Source organism: Impatiens glandulifera, chromosome 6 (genome assembly GCF_907164915.1).
Source record: "Impatiens glandulifera chromosome 6, dImpGla2.1, whole genome shotgun sequence".
Lineage (NCBI taxonomy): Eukaryota > Viridiplantae > Streptophyta > Magnoliopsida > Ericales > Balsaminaceae > Impatiens > Impatiens glandulifera.
This window is the reverse complement of record NC_061867.1, coordinates 15404192-15424958: the sequence shown is the minus strand read 5'-3', so window position 1 is coordinate 15424958 and position 20767 is coordinate 15404192. Positions and strand designations below refer to the sequence as shown.

Sequence of the window (20767 nt, the reverse complement as noted above, 5' to 3'; positions counted from 1 at the left end):
CGAACATGGCTATGTTTGAGACATTTTTTATGCTTTTTTTTAACATAATAATATCATTTTTCCAAATATGACAATTTTCCGAATATGACCATTTTTCCGAACATGATCACTTTTTTTAATTTATAATTTTTGTAATATGATTATTTTTATTTCTCTCCTCAGCACAAGTGACATGATACGTTAGATTCGTGGTCTTCTTTTCGTTCGCGTCTTTTTTTTATTAAGTCTTAAACTAAGCAAACGGATCTTAAGAATAATGGTTTGAAAATTGAGATGATAACTATAAAACGGTACATGCATGCTTTCCTTGTGCTTTTGCAACTCTGCATCTTGTTTCAGAGAGAGAGAGAGAGAGGAAGACTGAAAGAGGAGTCCTGACAATGGCGAAGCCTAGCTTACCGACCACGTCGAAAGGGGTCAATCCAGAGTTCTTCAAAATTTACTTCCCGAATCAAAGCTTTAAACAAATGGTAAGTAACTATTACTCCTTAATCCTGATTTCCAACAGATACGAACTCTATTGACTATCGTCATTAGGTGTAGAAATTACTTCCAGATTGTTTGATATATGTTACATATTCCTTTTTTTCCATAAAACTTAGCTGATTTTAACATCTGAGCGTTCTTAGAATAATTTTTTCTATGATTTAGTTTAAGGAAGACATCATATTGATGAATCAAACCTTAATAGATTGATAGAATGTTCTACTGAGCTGATGTACCCTGATCTTGACCTAGTGGTTAGAGAACTCATTCTTACTTGTTGGATAAATAGTTCAAATCTTGGAGAAACCTTGACCTAGAACAGTGAGCATTTAGTAGAATCGATCACACTTTTTGATGTTGTGTTTTCTTCTTTTGTTTATTTAAGTAATGACAAATCTTGTCTTGATTTGTACTGAACTGGTGTTAACAAGCATAGATCTCATAATGTTTTATGTAAAAGTATCATTGATGTTGCATTACTGTTAATTCTTTTATAGGAAATGAACCAAGTTACTTTACATGTTCTTTTTAAAAGAACTTTTGATTGCCTAATAAGCCTTTATTGTTGTTTTTCCCCCAAAATGAATGTTATTATTATGTTTCTGCAAAAAAAAAAAGAAAAAAAGAGACCCCTTTTAGGTAAGGTTGCATTCATTTTCTTGTTCTTCATTTATTCATGGAAAGACTGTTGGTTTCTAGTTTGATTTAAGACTGTTTCCTACAGTTTGTCCTGTTTCTCTGTTTCCAGTGGATATATCCGAATGAAATGGATTTAGCATTTTAGGCAAATTCTGGATTCATGAGCAAACCCATAAATAAGCTTACAAACTATTGCTTTCTTCTTATGTGAAACCATTTTGTTATGAATCCCTTTTAAACTACTTTTTTCTTACTTAACCTAATTCTTTTTCCACATTGACCAATTTCAAACGCAGAATATTAGGTCCAGTCAACAAATAACCTTTAAAAATGGTTCATATCAAAACGGTTTTGATAGTTGGAGGGCTGATATAAAATAAAAAAATAGTTTAAAAGCAGATTTCAAAGTTGACAATACTTTGAGGACTTGTTTATGGGATTAATAGAGATTTATCATCAACAGGTTTGCAGATATGTAGATTACTAAAGGTCTTGATACCTTTAGGCTACTTTTGGTTAAAGCTTCTTATGTTTGCTTAAGGAGTAGGAATTGAAATTAGAGTTGGAATTCTCATGGAAATAAAATGTGTATAATTTATGTAGGTGTAATTTTCCTCTAATAACTTCCTTCCGAATTCCAATTCTAGTATGATCATGCTCGATTAAAACCAAAGTCCTTCATCCAACTACTTGTTAATTAGTTGAAAATGAGTTTATATGCTGTTAGATGCTTAATGGAGACTAATAGCTCAAGCTTAAGAACTCGTGTTCATAGAACTATTTAAACAAATATGTTGTTTTTTTTTTTCTTTTAATGTAATGCTTTTTCGTTGTGCTTAAACGATTATTTTTCACTCTTAATATACATGGACCTTTTTCAAAAAAAAAAAAGTTAAGAAAGAAAATACTCTTAAAAGTTACAATTCATTGATGCCTAAACATAGCCTTAGTGATTATACAATACCATTTCCCATTTTGTCATGTTCTAAGCTTAATATACATTTAAATGTCTAGAACTGTCATTCTTCTTATGTGCTTAGTTAACTTGCCTTTTGAGGAACATACTATTCCTTTTTCTATTACAAAAATATGTTCTGAATTTACACTTGTGATTCACAATAAAAATGATTCACTCATCTAGTATCTATCTTTGTGTTTTTTTGCATATTTAATGAAACTAGATAATCCCATCTGCGTTTGTGAAGTACATGGATGAGAAGTTACATCAGAATTACACACTTGTGTCTCCTGAAAACTCTGCATGGTCTGTAACTCTCAAGGAAGAGAACGGCAGCCTATTCTTCCACGAAGGGTGGAACAACTTTGTTGAAGAAAATTCCCTTGAATTCGGAGATATCTTAATTTTCACCTACCTTGGTGCTGATCAATTTAGTTTCAAAGTGTATGGTAAACATTGCTGCTTGAAAAATGACACTTTAATGAATACGATAAATCTAAAGGACGATGAGCCACAGATGCATCAAGGATTTGCCAAATCATCAAGAGAGTACTTAGAAGTGATTGATGACGATGATGAGCCAATTGAAAGTGAGAGTGAAAGTGATTTCGAAAGTGAAAGTGAGAGTGAAAGAGAATTCTCCAAACATGGTATCTGTCCTCAAAAGATTAGAGAACGTCGACCACGTAAATTTATTATCTCTCGAGCAAGTTTTGCGAAAGTCTCGAGAAATCTCCCCTACTATGCTTTGCTAATTGTTTTCTTTTTGGTGATTTTGCAGGAAAATGCAAGAATCCTGCACCCAAACTGCTGTCTTATCCTACAGGTTGGATTTAGTTGTTTTACGCGATAGAATCATCTCAACTAATTCTCTTGTAGTTTAGTGTTTAATACATCCACATTTCCGCATGAATGTTTGATCATGACTGTCTCTTTTAGTTTCTCCACTAGATCAATGTAGCAAGATGATATTAGGCTTTCCAATCGCAGTCTGAAATTAGAAGACAATTATTGTTGTTTATTTTAATTAGTGTGTTAAGATAACTATGTTATATCTTCTTTGTAAGTTTTATAATGTTATTAAGATTATGTTTTAGTTCTATAAATAGGTCAATGTTTCTTAGATGTGCAATTATTTAAAGAATTCAGATTCCACCATGATTTCACATTATACAAGTCCATTCTCTAAGTTTTTCTCATCCAAAGGGCATAGGCCATTTTTTCTCATTTTTGTTTAGATCTCAAACACTAATCTATAACTACAATAATATTTTTCCTTCATTTCTGATTCATTGAACAGCATTGTATCTCTTCTTTTAGCAACAAAAAAGAAGAACAAACCTAAACCTAAGAAAGTGTATGGCAAATATTGATAGCCCACATTTAGCTTTTGAAACACTAAAACAATTAGTCTATTACTATATTGATATTGTTTTGTGTCATTGAAAGTTGTTTATACCATAATTCTATTAATACAAACTTTAACAATACATCAAATATTGTGTATTCCATACACAAATAATGGACTTCCTGTCTCTCTATATATCTCTACACCTTATAATAATAATAATAATGATCTATCTAATTGGAGCTAAAGAAAGAATTATTCTGCTATTGTGTCCCCTGATGATGACAAAAATTAGGACGACGAAAATAGGGACTGAACTCCATAGCCATTGATATGCGATTTCTGCCATCTCCAGGCAATCTGCAAGCTCTGTTGAAGATCAATATGTTTTGCTGTCCAGTTAAGCTCCTCCCTTATCTTTGTCGGGTCACTATACACCTCTGCGTAGTCCCCCTGTCGCCTTTCTAAGTATTCCACTTTTATATTTGCACCAGTCACCTTCTTACAAGCCTCCACAAATTCCCTTACTGACCTACCTGATTGATCATGATTATTAAAATATTAAACATGATTAGCAAACCTTACTTAACAGTTATAACATAGATAAATAGAGACAACGAGAGAAAACCTTTCCCGGTTCCAACATTGTAAATTCCTAATTTTGACGGGGCTGCCTTTTCAAGTGCTTTTACATGAGCATCAACTAGGTCATTCACGTCAATGTAATCTCTTATGCAAGTACCATCTCGAGTTTTATAGTCAATTCCTCTAACCTGCACACCAAAAATGGTCAATCACTTATTCCATGTTGTTGTTAGCACAAACTTTCACAAAATTGAAGACTCGTTTAGCTCAATGGTAGAGCACAAGAACTCAAGTGTTCGAGTCTTCGTACAGGACTATTTTCAGAAGAAAAAAACTTAAGACCTCAACCTCTTAGATTCACACTAAGAACTTGAGGGTCTAGTTACCCTGTTTAGGGAATAAATCCTGGTTGAAAAAAAAGAAGAAGAAAAAGATGAAAGCAATCTGTTGGCATACCTTAAGCCCGGGAATGATTCCTCTTGCAGCATCAAAGCATGCACCGGATATCCGCCCATGTTCGCGCAGCTCCGGACGAGGAGCTTCCCCAAGTCTCCCCTCCGGGTCGGAACCAATTACATTGAAATATCTGTAATTGAAAACATTGTTAAAAGTTAAAAACTTTTGCAATACAATGAAGGGAAACATGGGGATATTGGTACTTAATTTGGAAAATAAAATTGAGAGCAATTATGTGTTTTCCGAGAGAAGGCTAGCATAACATTCTCTGTCGTAACCCCACAAGGGTGATCAACTAGTAAGGATCTTACCTAAGAAATTAAAAGTTTTCGATTCAACTCCCCACTAATAATGCTCATGCTAACCGCCGGGTCACAAAAGATAAAAAATAAAATTCAACTGTCATAATCACACTATCATTCAAGGTGATTTCAAGTCATTAAAAAAAAGGGTTATATTCATGACAATCATATCCTAGTTCATAGTCGAAAAAGTTGACGATTCCTAAGAAATTAGAACGAATAATACAAATAAACTTGCGAAAACAATCCTTCCAATTTCTTACCTTAATATCATGACAGCCATATCTGAGTCCTTATGAAAATCCAGAATGATATCTTCAGCCATCTTCTTTGCTTTTCCATACGGATTGATTGGAACCTGCAGTTATTCAAACATCGATTAATAAATACCATAACCAACACTAATATAGCTCCTCGACATCATCAATTCATCGTCATTACCTGAGGAGTGAGTTCAGTAATTGGCATCTTTTCAGGCTCTCCATAAGTTGCACAAGTACTAGAATATATTAACGTCTTCACACCATGAGCCTCCATCGCCTCTAATACCACCATTGTATTGGATGTGATATTATGATAATACCTATTCATTAATAATAAGCTTATTATTCAATTAATCAACAATCCCATAAAAAAACTGTCAAAATTAAACTTACTTAAGTGGATCAAGAGTGCTTTCTCCAACATAGGCAACAGCAGCAAAGTGCATTACAGCATCAAATGCATTTTCAGAAAATATTCTATTTACCTGACATATATTTGATTAAGGAACAAAAACATATAATTCGAATATTCGATTAGACTGACTGATTACTCGGTTCATAAGTAAATTAGAAGGATACAACTTTTGAATCCCCCAGGTCTGCATTTATAAATTGAAGCCTTCCTGGTCCTGCAAATAGCTCTTGCAACACCTTAACAGCTCCTAAGTTTCCTCGAGAAAGATTATCCTATTCAAATTCATCAATTTCCATTCTTCTTTAGCATATACGATAAAGAAGATAGATTGATATATATAGAGAGAGAGAGAGATAAATAGATAGATAAATACCACTATTGTGACACGATACGAGTTCTTCAGAAGTCGTAATGCAGCATGCGATCCAATATAGCCTGCACCTCCGGTTACTAGCACATGAGTAACCCCAGGTTCACGACGCGAGAACTGAATAAGAGAAAATTCAAAACAATTGGAATTATAATTCCAAATCATCAACAAACAAACAAAAGATTTGGAATTGAACCCACAATTTCCAATTCCCTTGTAACCAAACATAGACTTATCGAAAATAGACCTGATTAGGAGTGTTGAATTTCGGGGATTGTTTGAGCAAGAGAAGACATATTGCTGTTAGAATAACCACCAATAGAAGTTCCCCTACATAGTTATTCTTCTTCTTCTGATCTGGATAATCCAACCCTGATAATACATTGGATTCTAAAGCATTTAAAGAAGAGAATTATCAAAATTCTCAAAAAATGAAGATGAAAACAAGAAGAAGATAACTCACCTCCCATAGGTATAGATCTTGAAGACCTTGTCTGAGTTCTTAACCTGTTTATGTTTAGCATATTTGAACAGATTCTCTTCAAATTGACTTAGACCCTATCATAAGAACTAGAACGAATGCGATCTGCTTAGTCAAGTATATATATTGAGCGGGAGAAGGGTTTGGTTTTGGTGGGTGGTGGCCCTTGTGGGGTTTTTGATTGTTGCGATGGATGAAAGATCAGAAGAGAGAAGAACCCTGTTTTTATTGGTAATGATGAGAAGTGTAAATGCAACAATAGGAGAGAAAGAGAGAAGATTTGGGTTATGATATTATCATCAATGGTGGGTAAACAGGGAAGGGGAATGAAAGTAAAAGATGCTCCAAAATCTCATGTTTTTTTTTTCTTCTTTTGGTCAACTAAGATTTGATTCATTTATTCATTGAAAATGTACAGTTCACATTAGGACGGTTTGCAACCAGGCGGCTCACAATCAGCCAAACATCATCTGATCAAAGTAATGACTAGTCCAACTCTTACCAAGAAACATACGTCATACAATTCATTTAATTTTGTTCATTGATAGATTTAGGGCTGTCTTTTTTCTGATCCGACCTCAAAATATAGTTCACCCATTTAATTTGATTAATAAATTGTTCAAAATCGAGTCGACTTGAAATGACTTAAAATATATTTGTTAATCCAATTACATTATACACCCACTTATTTTCCTTCACCAATTTGAAGTCTTTCTTTCGGTTCAAACTGAGTCTGTCGGGCCAAAAATTCGAAGACTTCTTTTCTCTTTTCGAAATTGACCCACCGTCCCATGTCTTTCTCGTAGTGTCGTTACTCACTGTGTACCCGTTAGCCCATTCCTTGTTATCATAATCGTTTTTAACTGTTAACGTTATTGTATAGTTATTTTTATTTTTTCTATTAAATTTGTAAACGGATTTGAAATTTAACTTCATTCTTTTGTGTTTTTGTCATATTAATCTAAAATAAAAATATATATAATATTAATTACATCGAGTTAAATCGAGTTGATTCGATTCGAGTTGAATTGGGTTCATCGAGTCGGGTTCAGATTAGAGATTTTTGATACGAGAACGTATAAATTTGTGCCCTACTTATTGTCACCCCTAAATAGAATAAATTTATATTAGAAAATCATCCATAAGAATAAAGTGTTTTTTAATAATAATAATAATGAATTGAATCAATCTGTAAGTTAAATTATAAGATCTTAAAATAAGATTATGACAATCAAGGAAAATATACAATAAAACAAGAAGTATTGTTAACGATATCCTAATAAAACTTTTCTAACATCGGCCAAGTTCATGATGGCTTATTTGTTACAAGTTTTTTAATTTGGTCAAAAATCAAAACAAATATATTTGTTAGAAAAGTTTATTAAAAAAAATTCAGTAAATTGATTTAAAAAATTATAAAAAAACACTTTTTTCTATTATTTAATTTTAAATTTAAAAAGTCTTATTTAATTAAATCATATTTTACATATGTAATGAAAATAAAATTACACTGTTTATTCTGTCAATTTAAAAAAAATGATGGATAAGTGACAAAATATTAATTTTTAAATTATATATATATATATATATATATATATATATATAATTTTTTTTAAATTAATTCACAAATTTTATTTGTCATCATCCACCCGTTCCCATTCAAAACGGTTTGTTTATAATAAATGTTTATATAAATGACCATTTTAATTATAACTTTTTTTTTTTCTAAAAAGATTTTGTATCATGTGTTTCTCTTTATTGGTGAAATATCCATGAATCAATGGTATCAAGTAGCCATCCTTCAACAACCATTTGGAAGCATGTGAAATTTGGTACCAACCATTAACTTTAATTTATTTTTCAAGCTATTTTATTGTTTGTTACACAATAAATGCAAAAATCAAACAAAATATATTTTTTTTCGTAATTGAGGAGGCTAGCACGTCACCACAGCACGGATTTTAATTTTTCAGTGATAATTATACTTATAATCTTTGGTATCTTAGATCGACTCATACAAAAATACAAAATAAATAAATAAATCCTTTGCAAATCAGGAATAAACATAATTTTTTTTTATTGAAAACTAAGATTTATTATCTGAAAAATTAATGTATGCCCGACAATCATAATCTCATTTTTAATAAAAGAGAATCAAAATATTTAATCTAATAGAAAAAAATCATTTTTCTTAAATATCTTGGTGGTTAAGATAAAAAAAAATGAGATTAAAGTTAGCCAGCACGCTATTATTATTTTATTTGTAGTACTATTGCATTCTATATAATTAAAAAATGAATGATTTTTAAATAAAAAAAAACAAAAAATATTATTTTTATAGTATAAAATAACACACACATAGAAAATCAACTTTAATTCAAATAATTTCTGAATAATTACAAATGTGGGTTGATAAAGACACTCACTAGCACCACCCGTGGGGAAATAAAGAATAAATTGGGCCAAAAGAAAAAAAAATGAAAAAGACATTACAATAAGATATGAATATTTATTATTTTCTATAATGGATGAACCTTAATTTAATGAACCAAACTGGTCCCAACAAACTAAAGTTAGGACAAGTGTCAAAATCCTTGAAAGTCTTTTTTGATACTTGAGTAGGACTTATTCTAATCCATGTGTTGATCAAGATTGATCATATTTTAAGTTATTTAAACTTAGATTATTTGAAAAAGAAAATGAGCTCAAATATAATTAACAATAGATACCAAATATTTGATTGATAAACTATTGCATGTTCAAAAATTCTTTACAAGATGCAATAAGATTTTCAAGAGCCAAGTGTCTAGTGTCGTCGTGGCCACCACCTATAAGTATTCTACTTTCCCGTAATAGATCAACAATCGTGCTTTTTTGTAATCGATGAGCATTTTCGTCAAAGAAGCTTGTCCAAGATTTGCGGGAAAACAAAGACAATTCGCTCGAATAATAACTGGAAATAGAAGAGAGTGCAGCAACACAATCACCTTGTTCCAGTCTCAAGCAAAACATTTCATTGGCAAGAACAGGTGGAGGAATGCGACCTGATTGGACCAACTGATGCCACGTCATTTCCAAAGGCTTGTCCTGAAAATTATGCACATAAGAAGAAATACTAAAAGTTAATCTAAAGGAAAACATTTAGGTTATTGTGAAGATCTTGGTGACACCAAAATTTGAAGTTTTCAAGAACATTGATTTCTTGTCATTTTTCAAATACAAACTAGTTATCCTTTGAACTTCTGAATCTTCCATGGTTTACATGTATCAAGAGCAAAAGGTAAACAGCATAAAGTTCAAGACTTATCCTTTGAGAATCAGAAAGCAATGAGCTTTTATTTATTTATTTATTATTTTGCATCAATCATTATCCGAAAAAATCAATATTTGTTAGGATTACCAAAAACAGTGACAATAGAAGATATCAGCATCAAAAAGGTAAAAACCACAGTATAATATGAATCATGATCTAAGAAATAATCTTTGTATATCAAATAAAGTAAAAAATAATTTCTGTATATCCAAATTTAACTTTAATGATTTTCCAATTTGATGGTGATTATGATTGCGATTTAACTTGAAATACCAGTTTCCAAATAGGCTCATTGAATATCTTTTACTTCCATATCCCAACATTGATTTTTAACATGAAAACAAATGAAAAAGAATTTAAGGAAATATGTTTTTTCTCGAAAACAAAAGCCAATATCATCAAATTATTTAAATGATCAACTAAAATACATTTACTTTATTCTTTATACCATTCAAAATATTTAAATATTTACATCACAGAATGTCATTTTACCCAAACATACCATTTTTGTCATCAAACAAGATTTATCTTTTGGAAAAAAGAAAAAGATCAAACCAAAACCTAAAATAGGGATTGCAATGGAGCAAATATAAAATAAATGCAAAGGAAAAGAAAGAACGAAAGAAGGTACTTACCTTGCCAGCTTGGCGAGCAGCCATTATCATCTTAAGATGTCGTTTTGGATTGAAATAGTTCCCATAATGGAACATTTGGTCATAAATATATTCGAAATCATCCCATTGGCCATCTGCAACACATGCGTCTAACATGATATTGAAACTGTAGATATCCGGTATAACATTTTGCCTTTGATCCGCTCTATTTCTAATAGAAACAGCATTTCCCAACATTTTCTCGAGCAGTTCTTTTGCTTCTTCATACATCCCATGATCCAAGTGTGCTTTTAACATTATGTTATAAGTCACTAAATTAGGGGAGCAGAACTTGCTCATATGTTCAAATATGTATGAACCGTTTTGTACATGTCCAGCCTCTATACAAGCCTGCATTAATCCAGTGTAAGTCACCACTAGAGGCTTTGTAGCAACCTTGCATATCTTGTCAACCTGTTGGGTGAAAAATAATAATGACAACTTTGCCCCTCAACATAAAACAGATGGTGTAACTAATCTACAAACGAAAATGACATTCTGTTATGTAATAGCTCATAATTATCAATAAAACATCACGCTTGCTAAATTCAATACCTTAAAATGCATGAAAAGACAATATAAAGTTATAAAATCAAGTTTTACAACAAAAGGAGTCATAGAATATTGTTGAATGACAATCCTTCAATTTGTTTTTCACTAATCCCTGGAGAAGGTTAGCACAACAACCACTGTCATGACCTCCCAATTCATCTGGTGTTTCGAATTTGAGAACTTAGGGTAATAAACCCCTTAATCCAAGCCTCTTACCACTTAGCTACCTAGGATGGGTTTCCGAAAGAAACCCTATAGTCCACGAAAGATAAGAAATTACTCAAATTGAATGTACAATCATTTGTAAGATGGTGTACTATCCAAATTCTATCTATCCTACATAATCATGTTAGGTCACAAATGGAATTTGAAATTTCCTTTTCAAGTCTTAGTATTAGCTCCTAAAAAGTGCAAAAACACAATCAGCATAAACAACCAAACTCCTTAATAAGATTGGTTATTCTGTTCACTACATAAATTGGCCAAAATCAGCCAACAAAATTTTGTATTCTAAACCTTAAACCAAATGCTGCATTTCAGCACATAAACCATAGGAGAAAATAGACTGCCAATGTAAAGAGACTAAAGACAAAGAGAAAGCATACTTGAACCAATGCCTCTTCAACCCTTCCTGCACTACATAGGCAACGGGCAAAATCGTAGTAAAGAGCAGCTGAACCAATAACTCCCCGGCTTTCCATTTCTTCCATGGCTGATACAGCCTCGTCAATTTTACCTTCCTTCGAAAATGTTTTCACTAAAACTGATAACATAAAGTAAAATGTCACTAACATGAACTAGGGAATGCAAAAGTAGGTCATGAGGAAAATAGTTCATTAGTTACCATTATAACCCAAAGCATTTGGTCTGCCAGATTTCAGCACTTTTCTAAAAAAGTCATGAACCAAGTTGTATTTGCCACACGCATACATTACCTGATAAAAAATCATTTACTTCATTTAGTGTCACTAACTCACAACTAATACCGACTAACATAATGTACAACAAGTTTATTTCTTCAAGGCAAGAGCATAACTAACTAAGCAAAAGAAATAATTAGGGAAATGCTGTGTATATAATATTGAAATTCAAATCAATTACTAGAAATATTCTAGAAGTCTAATAAAAAAATGTCAATTGAACTGAAAAACAAATAAAAACGACCAAATAATATTTATTATACAAAAATATAGAATTGAAAATTTCTCATTTTCCATCAATAATAGTAGTATAAAGTATAATTGCTCAGGCATAAAGGAGAATATCACCTCCATAACAAGTCCATATGTTGTGCCTGTAGGTCTTTCTCCTTTTTCCTTAAATTGTTGCAATACCCAAAATGCACCCTCCCATTGTTTCCGTTGCACACAAGCATTTAGTACCTTCATTACAGTTGAAAATGGAAATATTTTGTCAGGAAAAATCTAATGCAACTAGACATATCTATAGATATGCCCTTAATCTCAATTCTCAACTTGAACTAAAATCTCAGCACAACCATGTCCTTCAAGACCAAATATTTACTTATTACAAGCCAAGATCAAAGATGAGTCAATTCAAATGGTAACACTTGAGAAGAGTAACTGAAAATCTCAAAATATTAGTTTTAGGACTTACAGAAATGGTCAAAATGCCCCCATGACATGTAAAATGGGATTCAGTCACACACCTTTAAGATTGGAACAAATCAAGACATTAACATAGTGATGAATTCTTTTTCAAAATGGCAGCACTTTTACTAAGAAAAGTGGGCCTTAGTTGATATCAAAGAGCTGAAAGTTACACACAAAGAGAGAAAACTGAACTAATTTGTCTATTACTCGAGTTTGAATGCACTTCATAATGAATCTAACCAAATATCAAAACAATGTCCCTTGTTACATTAAGTGACAGATTAGGAAAAGCCCTGATGACAAATGCCATAATAGTTATTTAACAATTGGAAATTTGGATGAAAACTCTCACTACTATCTTAATTTTATTGTTGATTTCATCCAATTTCAAAAGTTCATAGGGTGATTTGATCCAGTTAGAAGTTCAAGGGGCAATTGGACCTATATTACAAGTTCCTGCGAGCGGGAGCAGATTGATATTTATCCTTGGCCTATCCATTTGTTGAAATTCTAAGGAATGTGATGTCAATGACGCAGATGTTTAGATGAGGATGAACTTGATCAATGGAATCTTTTTGCAAGAAAATTGAGGCCATTATTTCAGAATTTCATCAAGAGACATTCCTCAGATCTTAAGCTATGAAATGGTTTTGCATTGTTGCCTCTTTGATTAATTCAGATTGAAACACTATCCATTTCATGTATAAATTGACCTGTACTTCTAGAGAAAGAATAAGTTGTAATCTGATTTGACCAATAAAGGATCAACCAGTACGTTAGGTCAAACATTACGAATTCTCTGCAAAATTATATCTGTGAGAATAATCTACATGTTAATACTTACTGCATTATAGACAACAAAATCTGGTTCTAGACGAGGATCCCACTTCTCGAGAATCCCAGTATTAAGCTTCTTTTTGGGCCAAGACCGCATGCAGTCAACTACCTCAAATAGTTCTTTTATGTGTCCTGCTTGTCCAAGAGTAACGGCTATAGAGTTATAAGCTACACGGTCAGGATATGTGGACATTTGTTGCTGGAGAAAAGGAAAATCCAGATGATCAGCACAAGAGTTAGAAAATGATGCAGCAATTTATATTTGGATGTGCAATTAAGGAATATGATCCCAAGTTACCTGCATTGCATTGAACATGTTGAATGCTTCCACAGGTCGTCTCGCTTTTCCCAACACATTAAGTGCAGTTGTATAAATGTGCCTTCAAGGTGGAAATTTTGGTTACAAAATTGTCTTAGTTTATTTAATGAGATCATATTTTTGTGCAAAAGCTAGCTAGCTCCCCTAGATTGAAAATATTTTAAGATAGCAAAAACTCAAAGAGATGCATCGGTTTAACTTACAAATCATCTATTTCAAGGATACCACAAGATAAGAGTATTGCAATCAAGTTCAATCACTTATAATAATCCCTAATTCAACCATAATTATATTATACTATAAAATATATTATTAATATCATGATTCTAGGGATATACCATATCTATATTCCCTCCCTCTAATCCATGTAACAAAGTCTATAATCGACTTGGGTTTTAACCTAATATTATGCTTCAAGTTAGTTACCAAATGTTTATGTAACTGGAAACAGATCCAGATACAAAAACATTAACAATAGGTGTTTCCAAATGAGGCTAATCAACTAATCAGAGCTTTGATTCATAATCATTGCAAAAGGACAACTTTGAGGGGGAGTGAAAGCCTAATGTACTAATGAATAGAAACAAACAAGTCTCCACATCACAAAAAGTATAAAGATGGATTAGATTCAAAATGAAAGAATAAATCAACTACCTCATTTTGTGGGATTTAAAACGATCACACAATTGAAGCCATTCCATAAGCTGCAAAACCCGTCTCCAATTCCCCAACCTTCCCAAGAGTTGAATAACTCTCACTATAGAGTAATCTGTGTATCTAATTTTTGCACTTCGCATCATCTTAGAGAACATCCACTCCGGCATATCAATATCAGCGCCATTCAAACTGTTCAAATGAGAAGGATCAAACAATTAATCCATTTGAATACAAGTTCATGAAATATCAGGTAATAACATGACAAAGATTAAGTAAAGGCATTTGAGTTATTTGAAATTCCAACAAATTATACTTTCTAAAGATAATCAACACTGTGTTTACTCACCAATTAGCTAGCTTAGCTACTCTATCCTCTGTTTCTGCTCGAGGCATTCGACCCTTGCCTAAAATATCATCGTTCTCCTCAAGAAACTTGAAGGCAACTCTACCCGTTTCAGGTTCCTCATACCTATCTTGTTTATGCAAGTCACTCCTACCAGGATTCACTTTTCCTTTCCATGTCTTTCTACTAGTATCAGTTTCGACTAAATCAAAATCATTATCAAATTTGGGATGCCTTTGACTGCTCTTATTGGTTTGTTCAGCGTTTCTCTCCATTCTTTGGATAGAAGTAATCTGTTTATCAGTGGGCTTCATAATCTTTTTATCCAAACCCATCTTCCCTCTGTCATTGTCGTTTCCTCTTGAACTGAATTTAGCTGAAGAATGCTCAGGCTCCACCATAGATCCTAACTTCAAATGCTTCTTATCTCTGACCTGAGCTTCATTCCTAGTCAAGGAAATACCCCTATCTCCAAACCCAGTTCGATTCTTGTCTCTCCTTTCTGTATTTACTCTCTCTCGACTTTCACCACCAAAGCCTTCGCGTGATTCTTCGTCTAATCTATAGCTTCGACCTTCTCTAACAGAGGGTAAATTATTGGAAGAAACAATTTCTTTCCTTTTCACCTCAATTTTCGACTTGATTCTTTTTAAACTGGATGTTTCCTTCGTCTGTTGTTGTTTATCAGTAGTTTTAGTAGATTCCAAAATCTTCAAATACTCACCGAAAGATGGAGTGAATTCGAACTCTTTCTCAATAACTCCGGCGTCAATAGACCGGTCTGCTGACTCTGACTTCACCATACATCGAACTGGCGAGGTGCGGGACGTCCTAAGGCCTAAAAGATGGTTATCTTTTAACTTCTTTGCCGTCAAAGCAACTAGAAAGACGGGTCTTTGAGAAATTGAAAACCCAAATGAAAAAGAGGAAATCGAGAAATTGTTGGTGATTATGGTGTCATTTCCTCGGTGAATGGAGAAACCCATTTCAGTTTTCGCCATCTCTTGCCCATGCGCCACTGCTATACTGAGATAGCTAGAGAGTGAAGGGGAACCCATAAAAATAAAATAAAAAAATAAATTAAAAAAATGAAAGAAATCATTTTTAGCCCCAAATTTTACGTTGTTGAATCGAATTGGACTGTTAACATTCAAGATTGTATCTGGGTAGTGGGTTCCTTAAAAAAGGAGGGTTTTTTTCTTTCTCTCATCTCTTTCGATTTCCAATTTCTCTATAGGGTTTAATCGAATAATCCTTCTCTGGGTAGAAGCTAAAGTGTAATATATCAGGTTTGTTCATCCACTGTTCTTATTAGTCTTCAAATGCTGTTTTCTAATATGATTCTCTATTTCTCAGAGCAAAATGGTTCTAAAATTGTACCTTTCGAAATCTGATATGAACGATCATGAGGATGATGAACAAGTTAAGCAGCGGATAGCTCTACTAGAGAAATTGGAATCCTCGATTTGGTCTTTGCTTGTGGAAGCTGGAGGTCGATCAGAGCTTCGTCTATGGTTGTGTAACAGCATCGCTGGTATAAATTCCATCTCTCCGCGCCATCAATGCGAACTTTTTGTGAAGATATTGAAGTCGAAGAGAGAAAAACGAACACTTGCAACTCAAATATTTCAATTGATCTTTGAAAAGCAACCTAGAACAGCTGGGCATGTTCTATCGAATAAAAGTCACCTGCTGGAAAACTTCTTCAAAGGTCTGTTGTCCTAAGAGCGCAAATTCCCTCTTCAATTTATGTAATTCTGACTGAGAACTTGAAAATGCAGGGAACCGGAGACGGATCTTGCAGTGGTTCTCTAGTTTTTCTGGTAATGGAGATTCAGATCACAAAAAGGGTGCTAAAGCATTATCACAGTTTGCATTTGTGAACAGGGATATCTGTTGGGAGGAGCTTGAATGGAAAGGTAAACATGGCCAATCTCCTGCAATGGTTGCCACAAAACCTCATTACTTTTTGGATTTGGATGTAGAGAAAACAATAGAAAATTTTATCGAATACGTACCAGAATTTTGGTCCTCGGACGAGTTTGCAGAGTCACTAAAAGACGGAGAGATTTTGTCAATCGATAGAGAATTCTTCGTAGACTTCTTTGTTAAATTGATTAACAAGGACTCTAAAGAAGCATGGAAAGTGGTCAACGAGTTTCTAATTGAGCAGCCATTCTCATCGTTGTGTCGGCACCTTCTTATTGCTCTTGACGAGAACGATCTCCAACATTTTCTCGAGTCACTAAGCAAACTCCTCAAGACAAGAACAGAACCGGTTGATTTTACTAATCCATCATATTGGCTTGAGATTATCCTTACAAAATGGAGCGACACAACCTCTATGGACCAGATATTCCTCTTAAACGCTGTTATCAGTGAGAAACGACAGCTTCTGAGGCTTATCAATGAAGAAGAAAACCGAGAAGAGAAAATGAAAATTGGAGATCTTGTCTCCCAGGTTTGCACATCCTCAAGACCTTCCAATCCATTTGCCAAAGATGAGAAACCTGTGAAATGGTTGGGACTACAGGCTTGGGCTCTTTATTACAGATTGTCAGAAGAGTGTCAGACTCCAGAATCGTGGGAATCACTGTTTAATGAAAATGGGATAAGTTTTCGTAATAACAGATACTCATTGTTGAAGTCTGAAGACTGGGAGTCTGATTTGGATGAAAAGGGTTCATCTAGATTCAAACACAAGAAAAAAGATAAACATAGGAAGCGACGAAGAAGGACCTTCGATGCGGATGATATTTTACTAGACTTAGAATTTTCGGGTAGCAGCCAAGGCGTGCAAGTTAGTACTGGCAGTTGGATGCTTTCGACTGATGGGTATGCCTCATCGTGGACGAGTGTAAGTTTTACTTATCTATCCTTACTTTCAATATACTCCTTAGATGTCAAAACAAAATATTTGCTAAACCTCAATCCACCCAAGGAACCTGTGATAGGGTAAGTAATGTTTGTTTCTACTAACATTGAGCCTTTTTGGTATCTGATTTTATTTTGTTATTTTAATTTCGATTGTCATCCAACTAAGATTCAATTTAAATATATGTGTCTAAAATTCGAGATATGATCCAACTACACCTCCATTTGCCAAATGAAGTTGTGATATCATTCTAACTACATGTTTTGACCTACCCGAATTACAAATTTGACGATTTCTCATTGGGATTTGAGATGCAAGTAAGATTTTCTTTAAAAAAAATGTCAGTTTTCAAATGGGATCTTTATAGTTAAAATTTGATGAATATGCTTTAAAGTAGTTGTTGGAATGACGAAAGCTATTTGATCCATTTGCTTAAGTTTTTAAAATATACTTTCTAGGTTAAATGAATTCATTCTTCTTCTATATTTGATCCTTTTAAAACACCATTCACTTTGTACAGTTGGATTTGCCAGAACATTTGTCAAGTTTTTGTCTTTCTACATGGCTGAAGAGGGTTGTTGCCAGGTGAAAAGACGCCGCTTAAGGAATTTATGGTATGACAGGTTCAATTTATTTAAAATTCAGTCCTAGAAGATTATAATTGTTTATCCCTGAAGTGAGTAGATATTTCTTGATAATGATCCTAATTTTTTGGTTTTTGCATTCAGAGTTATGGAAACTATCAAAACTTGAAGAGCTGTATTCTGTTTGCCTGCTGAAAGCTTTGCCACCCACATTAACCAATCGCTACATTTGAAGCCTGAAGGTGCACATAACCAACTCTTTCTATATTATCAGCCTCTGCATACCAAAATTTGATTTTTCTGCTTTGAAAAAGAAACCATGTTTTAATTGGAGAAGAGAAGTATCCATTTGGAAACACTTTCCGGAGCTGAAGTTGGGTTTGGATAAAAAAATGTCGATAAATTTCATTGAAAGCTCCTTTAATATTTTGTCTGAGTATCTCATCCGCAGATTGATTTAGATTTGCATATATTCATTAATTCGTCGTCATTCCAGGATTACAAGAATGGAAATCAACAATACTATCACAAATTGGGTGATCAAACTATGATGGAAGAAGATTTTTTGTTTTTGTTTTGGTATCTACATATTTGACTATATGAAACAAAGCATCCAATGATCCTCCTCCACCAACCAACTACATTGTTCTTGTGTGTTCTTTCAATGGTTTCCTTACATTTTTCAATCTTTATGGTATAGTACATACTGTAGAATTTGTTAAATGCCCATTGTTCATGATTTTATTACTTAAGTTAGAAAGTGATCTTTGTTTTCGCAGGATTCCATAGGTGGCTCCCCATGGCACATTGTTCCTTCATCTGGTGGACTCTGATAACATTTTGTATCTTGTTTGATTATATAGGTTATCAATACCTAAGACGGTATTTTTCTTTTCTTGTATTTCACTATTTTGTTATACATATTTGCAAGAATACAAACATTCAAAATAACTAGAACACCACGATCCAATTTATAAAGATCACTACATCAAATCTAGATGTTTGAAATTTACCATGTACTGATCCACATGTTAACACAAACAAAATAAATTGTCTGTTTGTCCAAATACTTTTCCAACTCATAGTTTACCAGTTATCCAAATTCGATTCAAGGTGCCTGAGCATTAGTTAAAGCTATACCAATGTAGTTTTGTGAATTGTGAATATTTTTTTTGTAAGAAGATTGTGATTCCATAGATTAAAAGGAAATTTGTATGAAATATGAACAATATTTGTATTGATCAACTCATTAGGGTAGTTAAGTGTAAGAGTTTTGATTAAGAGATCAAATGTTCATGTTTAATTTTTTACTAAGAACGTTTTAAGATATCATGATTGAAGAGTGATGCTTAACTTTCTAAAATTAAGAAAAAAAATGTATTTTGTACAAAATCTTTAAAAACTGTCTGAAGGATGTATTTAGGAACTTTTCCGGTTTTACCCCCCACTTTCATGTTCATTTTCTTAATTTACCCTACTTTTATTCCATCTTCCCACACTATTCTATTTTCCCTATTTAACTTATTAAAATATTCATTTTATAATATATTACATATATATAATTAAAATTAAAATTTTTAAACTAAATAATTAAAATTAAATATTATATATATATATATATATTTACATAATTAAAATTAAATAATCTAAATTAAATAATAAAAATTAACTTAAATATTATACATTAAAATAAAATATATTATACAAATATTAATATAAAATATAATATATAAACATTAAAAAAATACATTTAATAAAAAATAAAATAAGAGAAATGATTAAGAAGAAAATTTAGGAGAGAGAATTTAAGAGAAAATGACTTGTCATATGATTTACTGAAAAATTAACAAATTTTATCTCTTTTTCTCACTCTTTATTCTTTTTTCAACCAGTGATATGATGACATGTCATTACCTCTTCATTCATTCTCCCAAATTTTTTTCCACTTCTCATAAAATAAATAAGTAGACATTAAATACTAATGATGACCATTATTAGGGCATCCCGAAATGTGTCTTTACTAGGATTATCCATTACAATTTGAATACGATGCAAGCTTTGACCTCTCTCACCACTTTTTTTTTTATTCTCATGTTTTCATCAGCAATGCAAACACCGTATGTCTCCTAATTATTTGCTAGTGGAAATGTCCAATATACTTGATTAGGAATTGAGTTAAACTCGAACTTCCACATTTTACCGAGCGTTGATAAATTGTGACATGATTCAATATATTGCTTCCAATCTAGATTGCATGTCAAATAACCTGCCAAAATATGTGAAAAAGAAAATGATATCGTTTCCATTTTTTACAAGAGCAAAAACCTCTACATAAATCCACATTTTGTTTGTTACCATCTTTTCAATACCCACTTTTGGTTCTGTATTGTATAGGAATGACTTCGAAGACTCCCTTTATTCATTATATGGAATAACTGTCTTCCCTTTATTCATTATATGGAATAACTATGTAACTTGTTTGATGTAGAATGTTTAATTTTAATTATATATATATATATTTTATTTTATTTTTAATTATTTAATTTAGAGATTTTAATTTTAAATATATATATATAATATTATAAAATTAATATTTTAATAAGTTGAGGGAAATGGGGATATTGTGGGAAGATTGAATAGAGGTGGGGTTATATTGGAAAAATGAACATGGAGGTAGGGTAGAACCAAAAAGGGTTAATGTATCTAGACGACATGAAT

General features: G+C 32.5%; 4 protein-coding genes across 5 annotated transcripts; 2 read left to right on the top strand and 2 right to left on the bottom strand.

Annotated features, from left to right (window-relative positions):
- Positions 1-337: 337 nt before the first annotated feature.
- Positions 338-3239, top strand: LOC124944084 (putative B3 domain-containing protein At5g66980). 2 transcript variants are annotated; one of them, XM_047484546.1, is made up of 3 exons: positions 338-470; positions 2307-2733; positions 2865-3239. In XM_047484546.1, the coding sequence occupies exons 1-3, from the start codon at positions 381-383 to the stop codon at positions 2918-2920; spliced, it is 573 nt and encodes a 190-aa protein (XP_047340502.1). In that variant the 5' UTR covers positions 338-380; the 3' UTR covers positions 2921-3239. The 2 variants fall into 2 exon arrangements, with proteins under 2 accessions (XP_047340502.1, XP_047340501.1); XM_047484545.1 differs by having other exon boundaries at positions 2307-2769.
- A 226-nt stretch (positions 3240-3465) lies between these two features.
- On the bottom strand, positions 3466-6629 carry LOC124942587 (UDP-arabinose 4-epimerase 1-like). Its single transcript, XM_047483118.1, has 10 exons — positions 6286-6629; positions 6070-6194; positions 5826-5939; positions 5617-5724; positions 5431-5522; positions 5216-5357; positions 5038-5132; positions 4473-4602; positions 4060-4204; positions 3466-3967 (listed from the first exon to the last, which is right to left on the bottom strand). Exons 1-10 carry the CDS (start codon positions 6344-6346, stop codon positions 3723-3725), a joined length of 1257 nt encoding a protein of 418 aa, XP_047339074.1. The 5' UTR covers positions 6347-6629; the 3' UTR covers positions 3466-3722.
- Positions 6630-9003: 2374 nt separating this feature from the next.
- Positions 9004-15640, bottom strand: LOC124942797 (pentatricopeptide repeat-containing protein At1g30610, chloroplastic). The gene is made up of 9 exons (XM_047483352.1): positions 14594-15640; positions 14245-14436; positions 13570-13651; positions 13279-13470; positions 12090-12203; positions 11666-11756; positions 11427-11584; positions 10252-10683; positions 9004-9390 (listed from the first exon to the last, which is right to left on the bottom strand). Exons 1-9 carry the CDS (start codon positions 15589-15591, stop codon positions 9052-9054), a joined length of 2598 nt encoding a protein of 865 aa, XP_047339308.1. The 5' UTR covers positions 15592-15640; the 3' UTR covers positions 9004-9051.
- Positions 15641-15927: 287 nt separating this feature from the next.
- LOC124942798 lies at positions 15928-18970 on the top strand. Its single transcript, XM_047483353.1, has 3 exons — positions 15928-16301; positions 16372-17447; positions 17986-18970. Exons 1-3 carry the CDS (start codon positions 15953-15955, stop codon positions 18052-18054), a joined length of 1494 nt encoding a protein of 497 aa, XP_047339309.1. The 5' UTR covers positions 15928-15952; the 3' UTR covers positions 18055-18970.
- The last annotated feature ends 1797 nt before the right edge of the window (positions 18971-20767 follow it).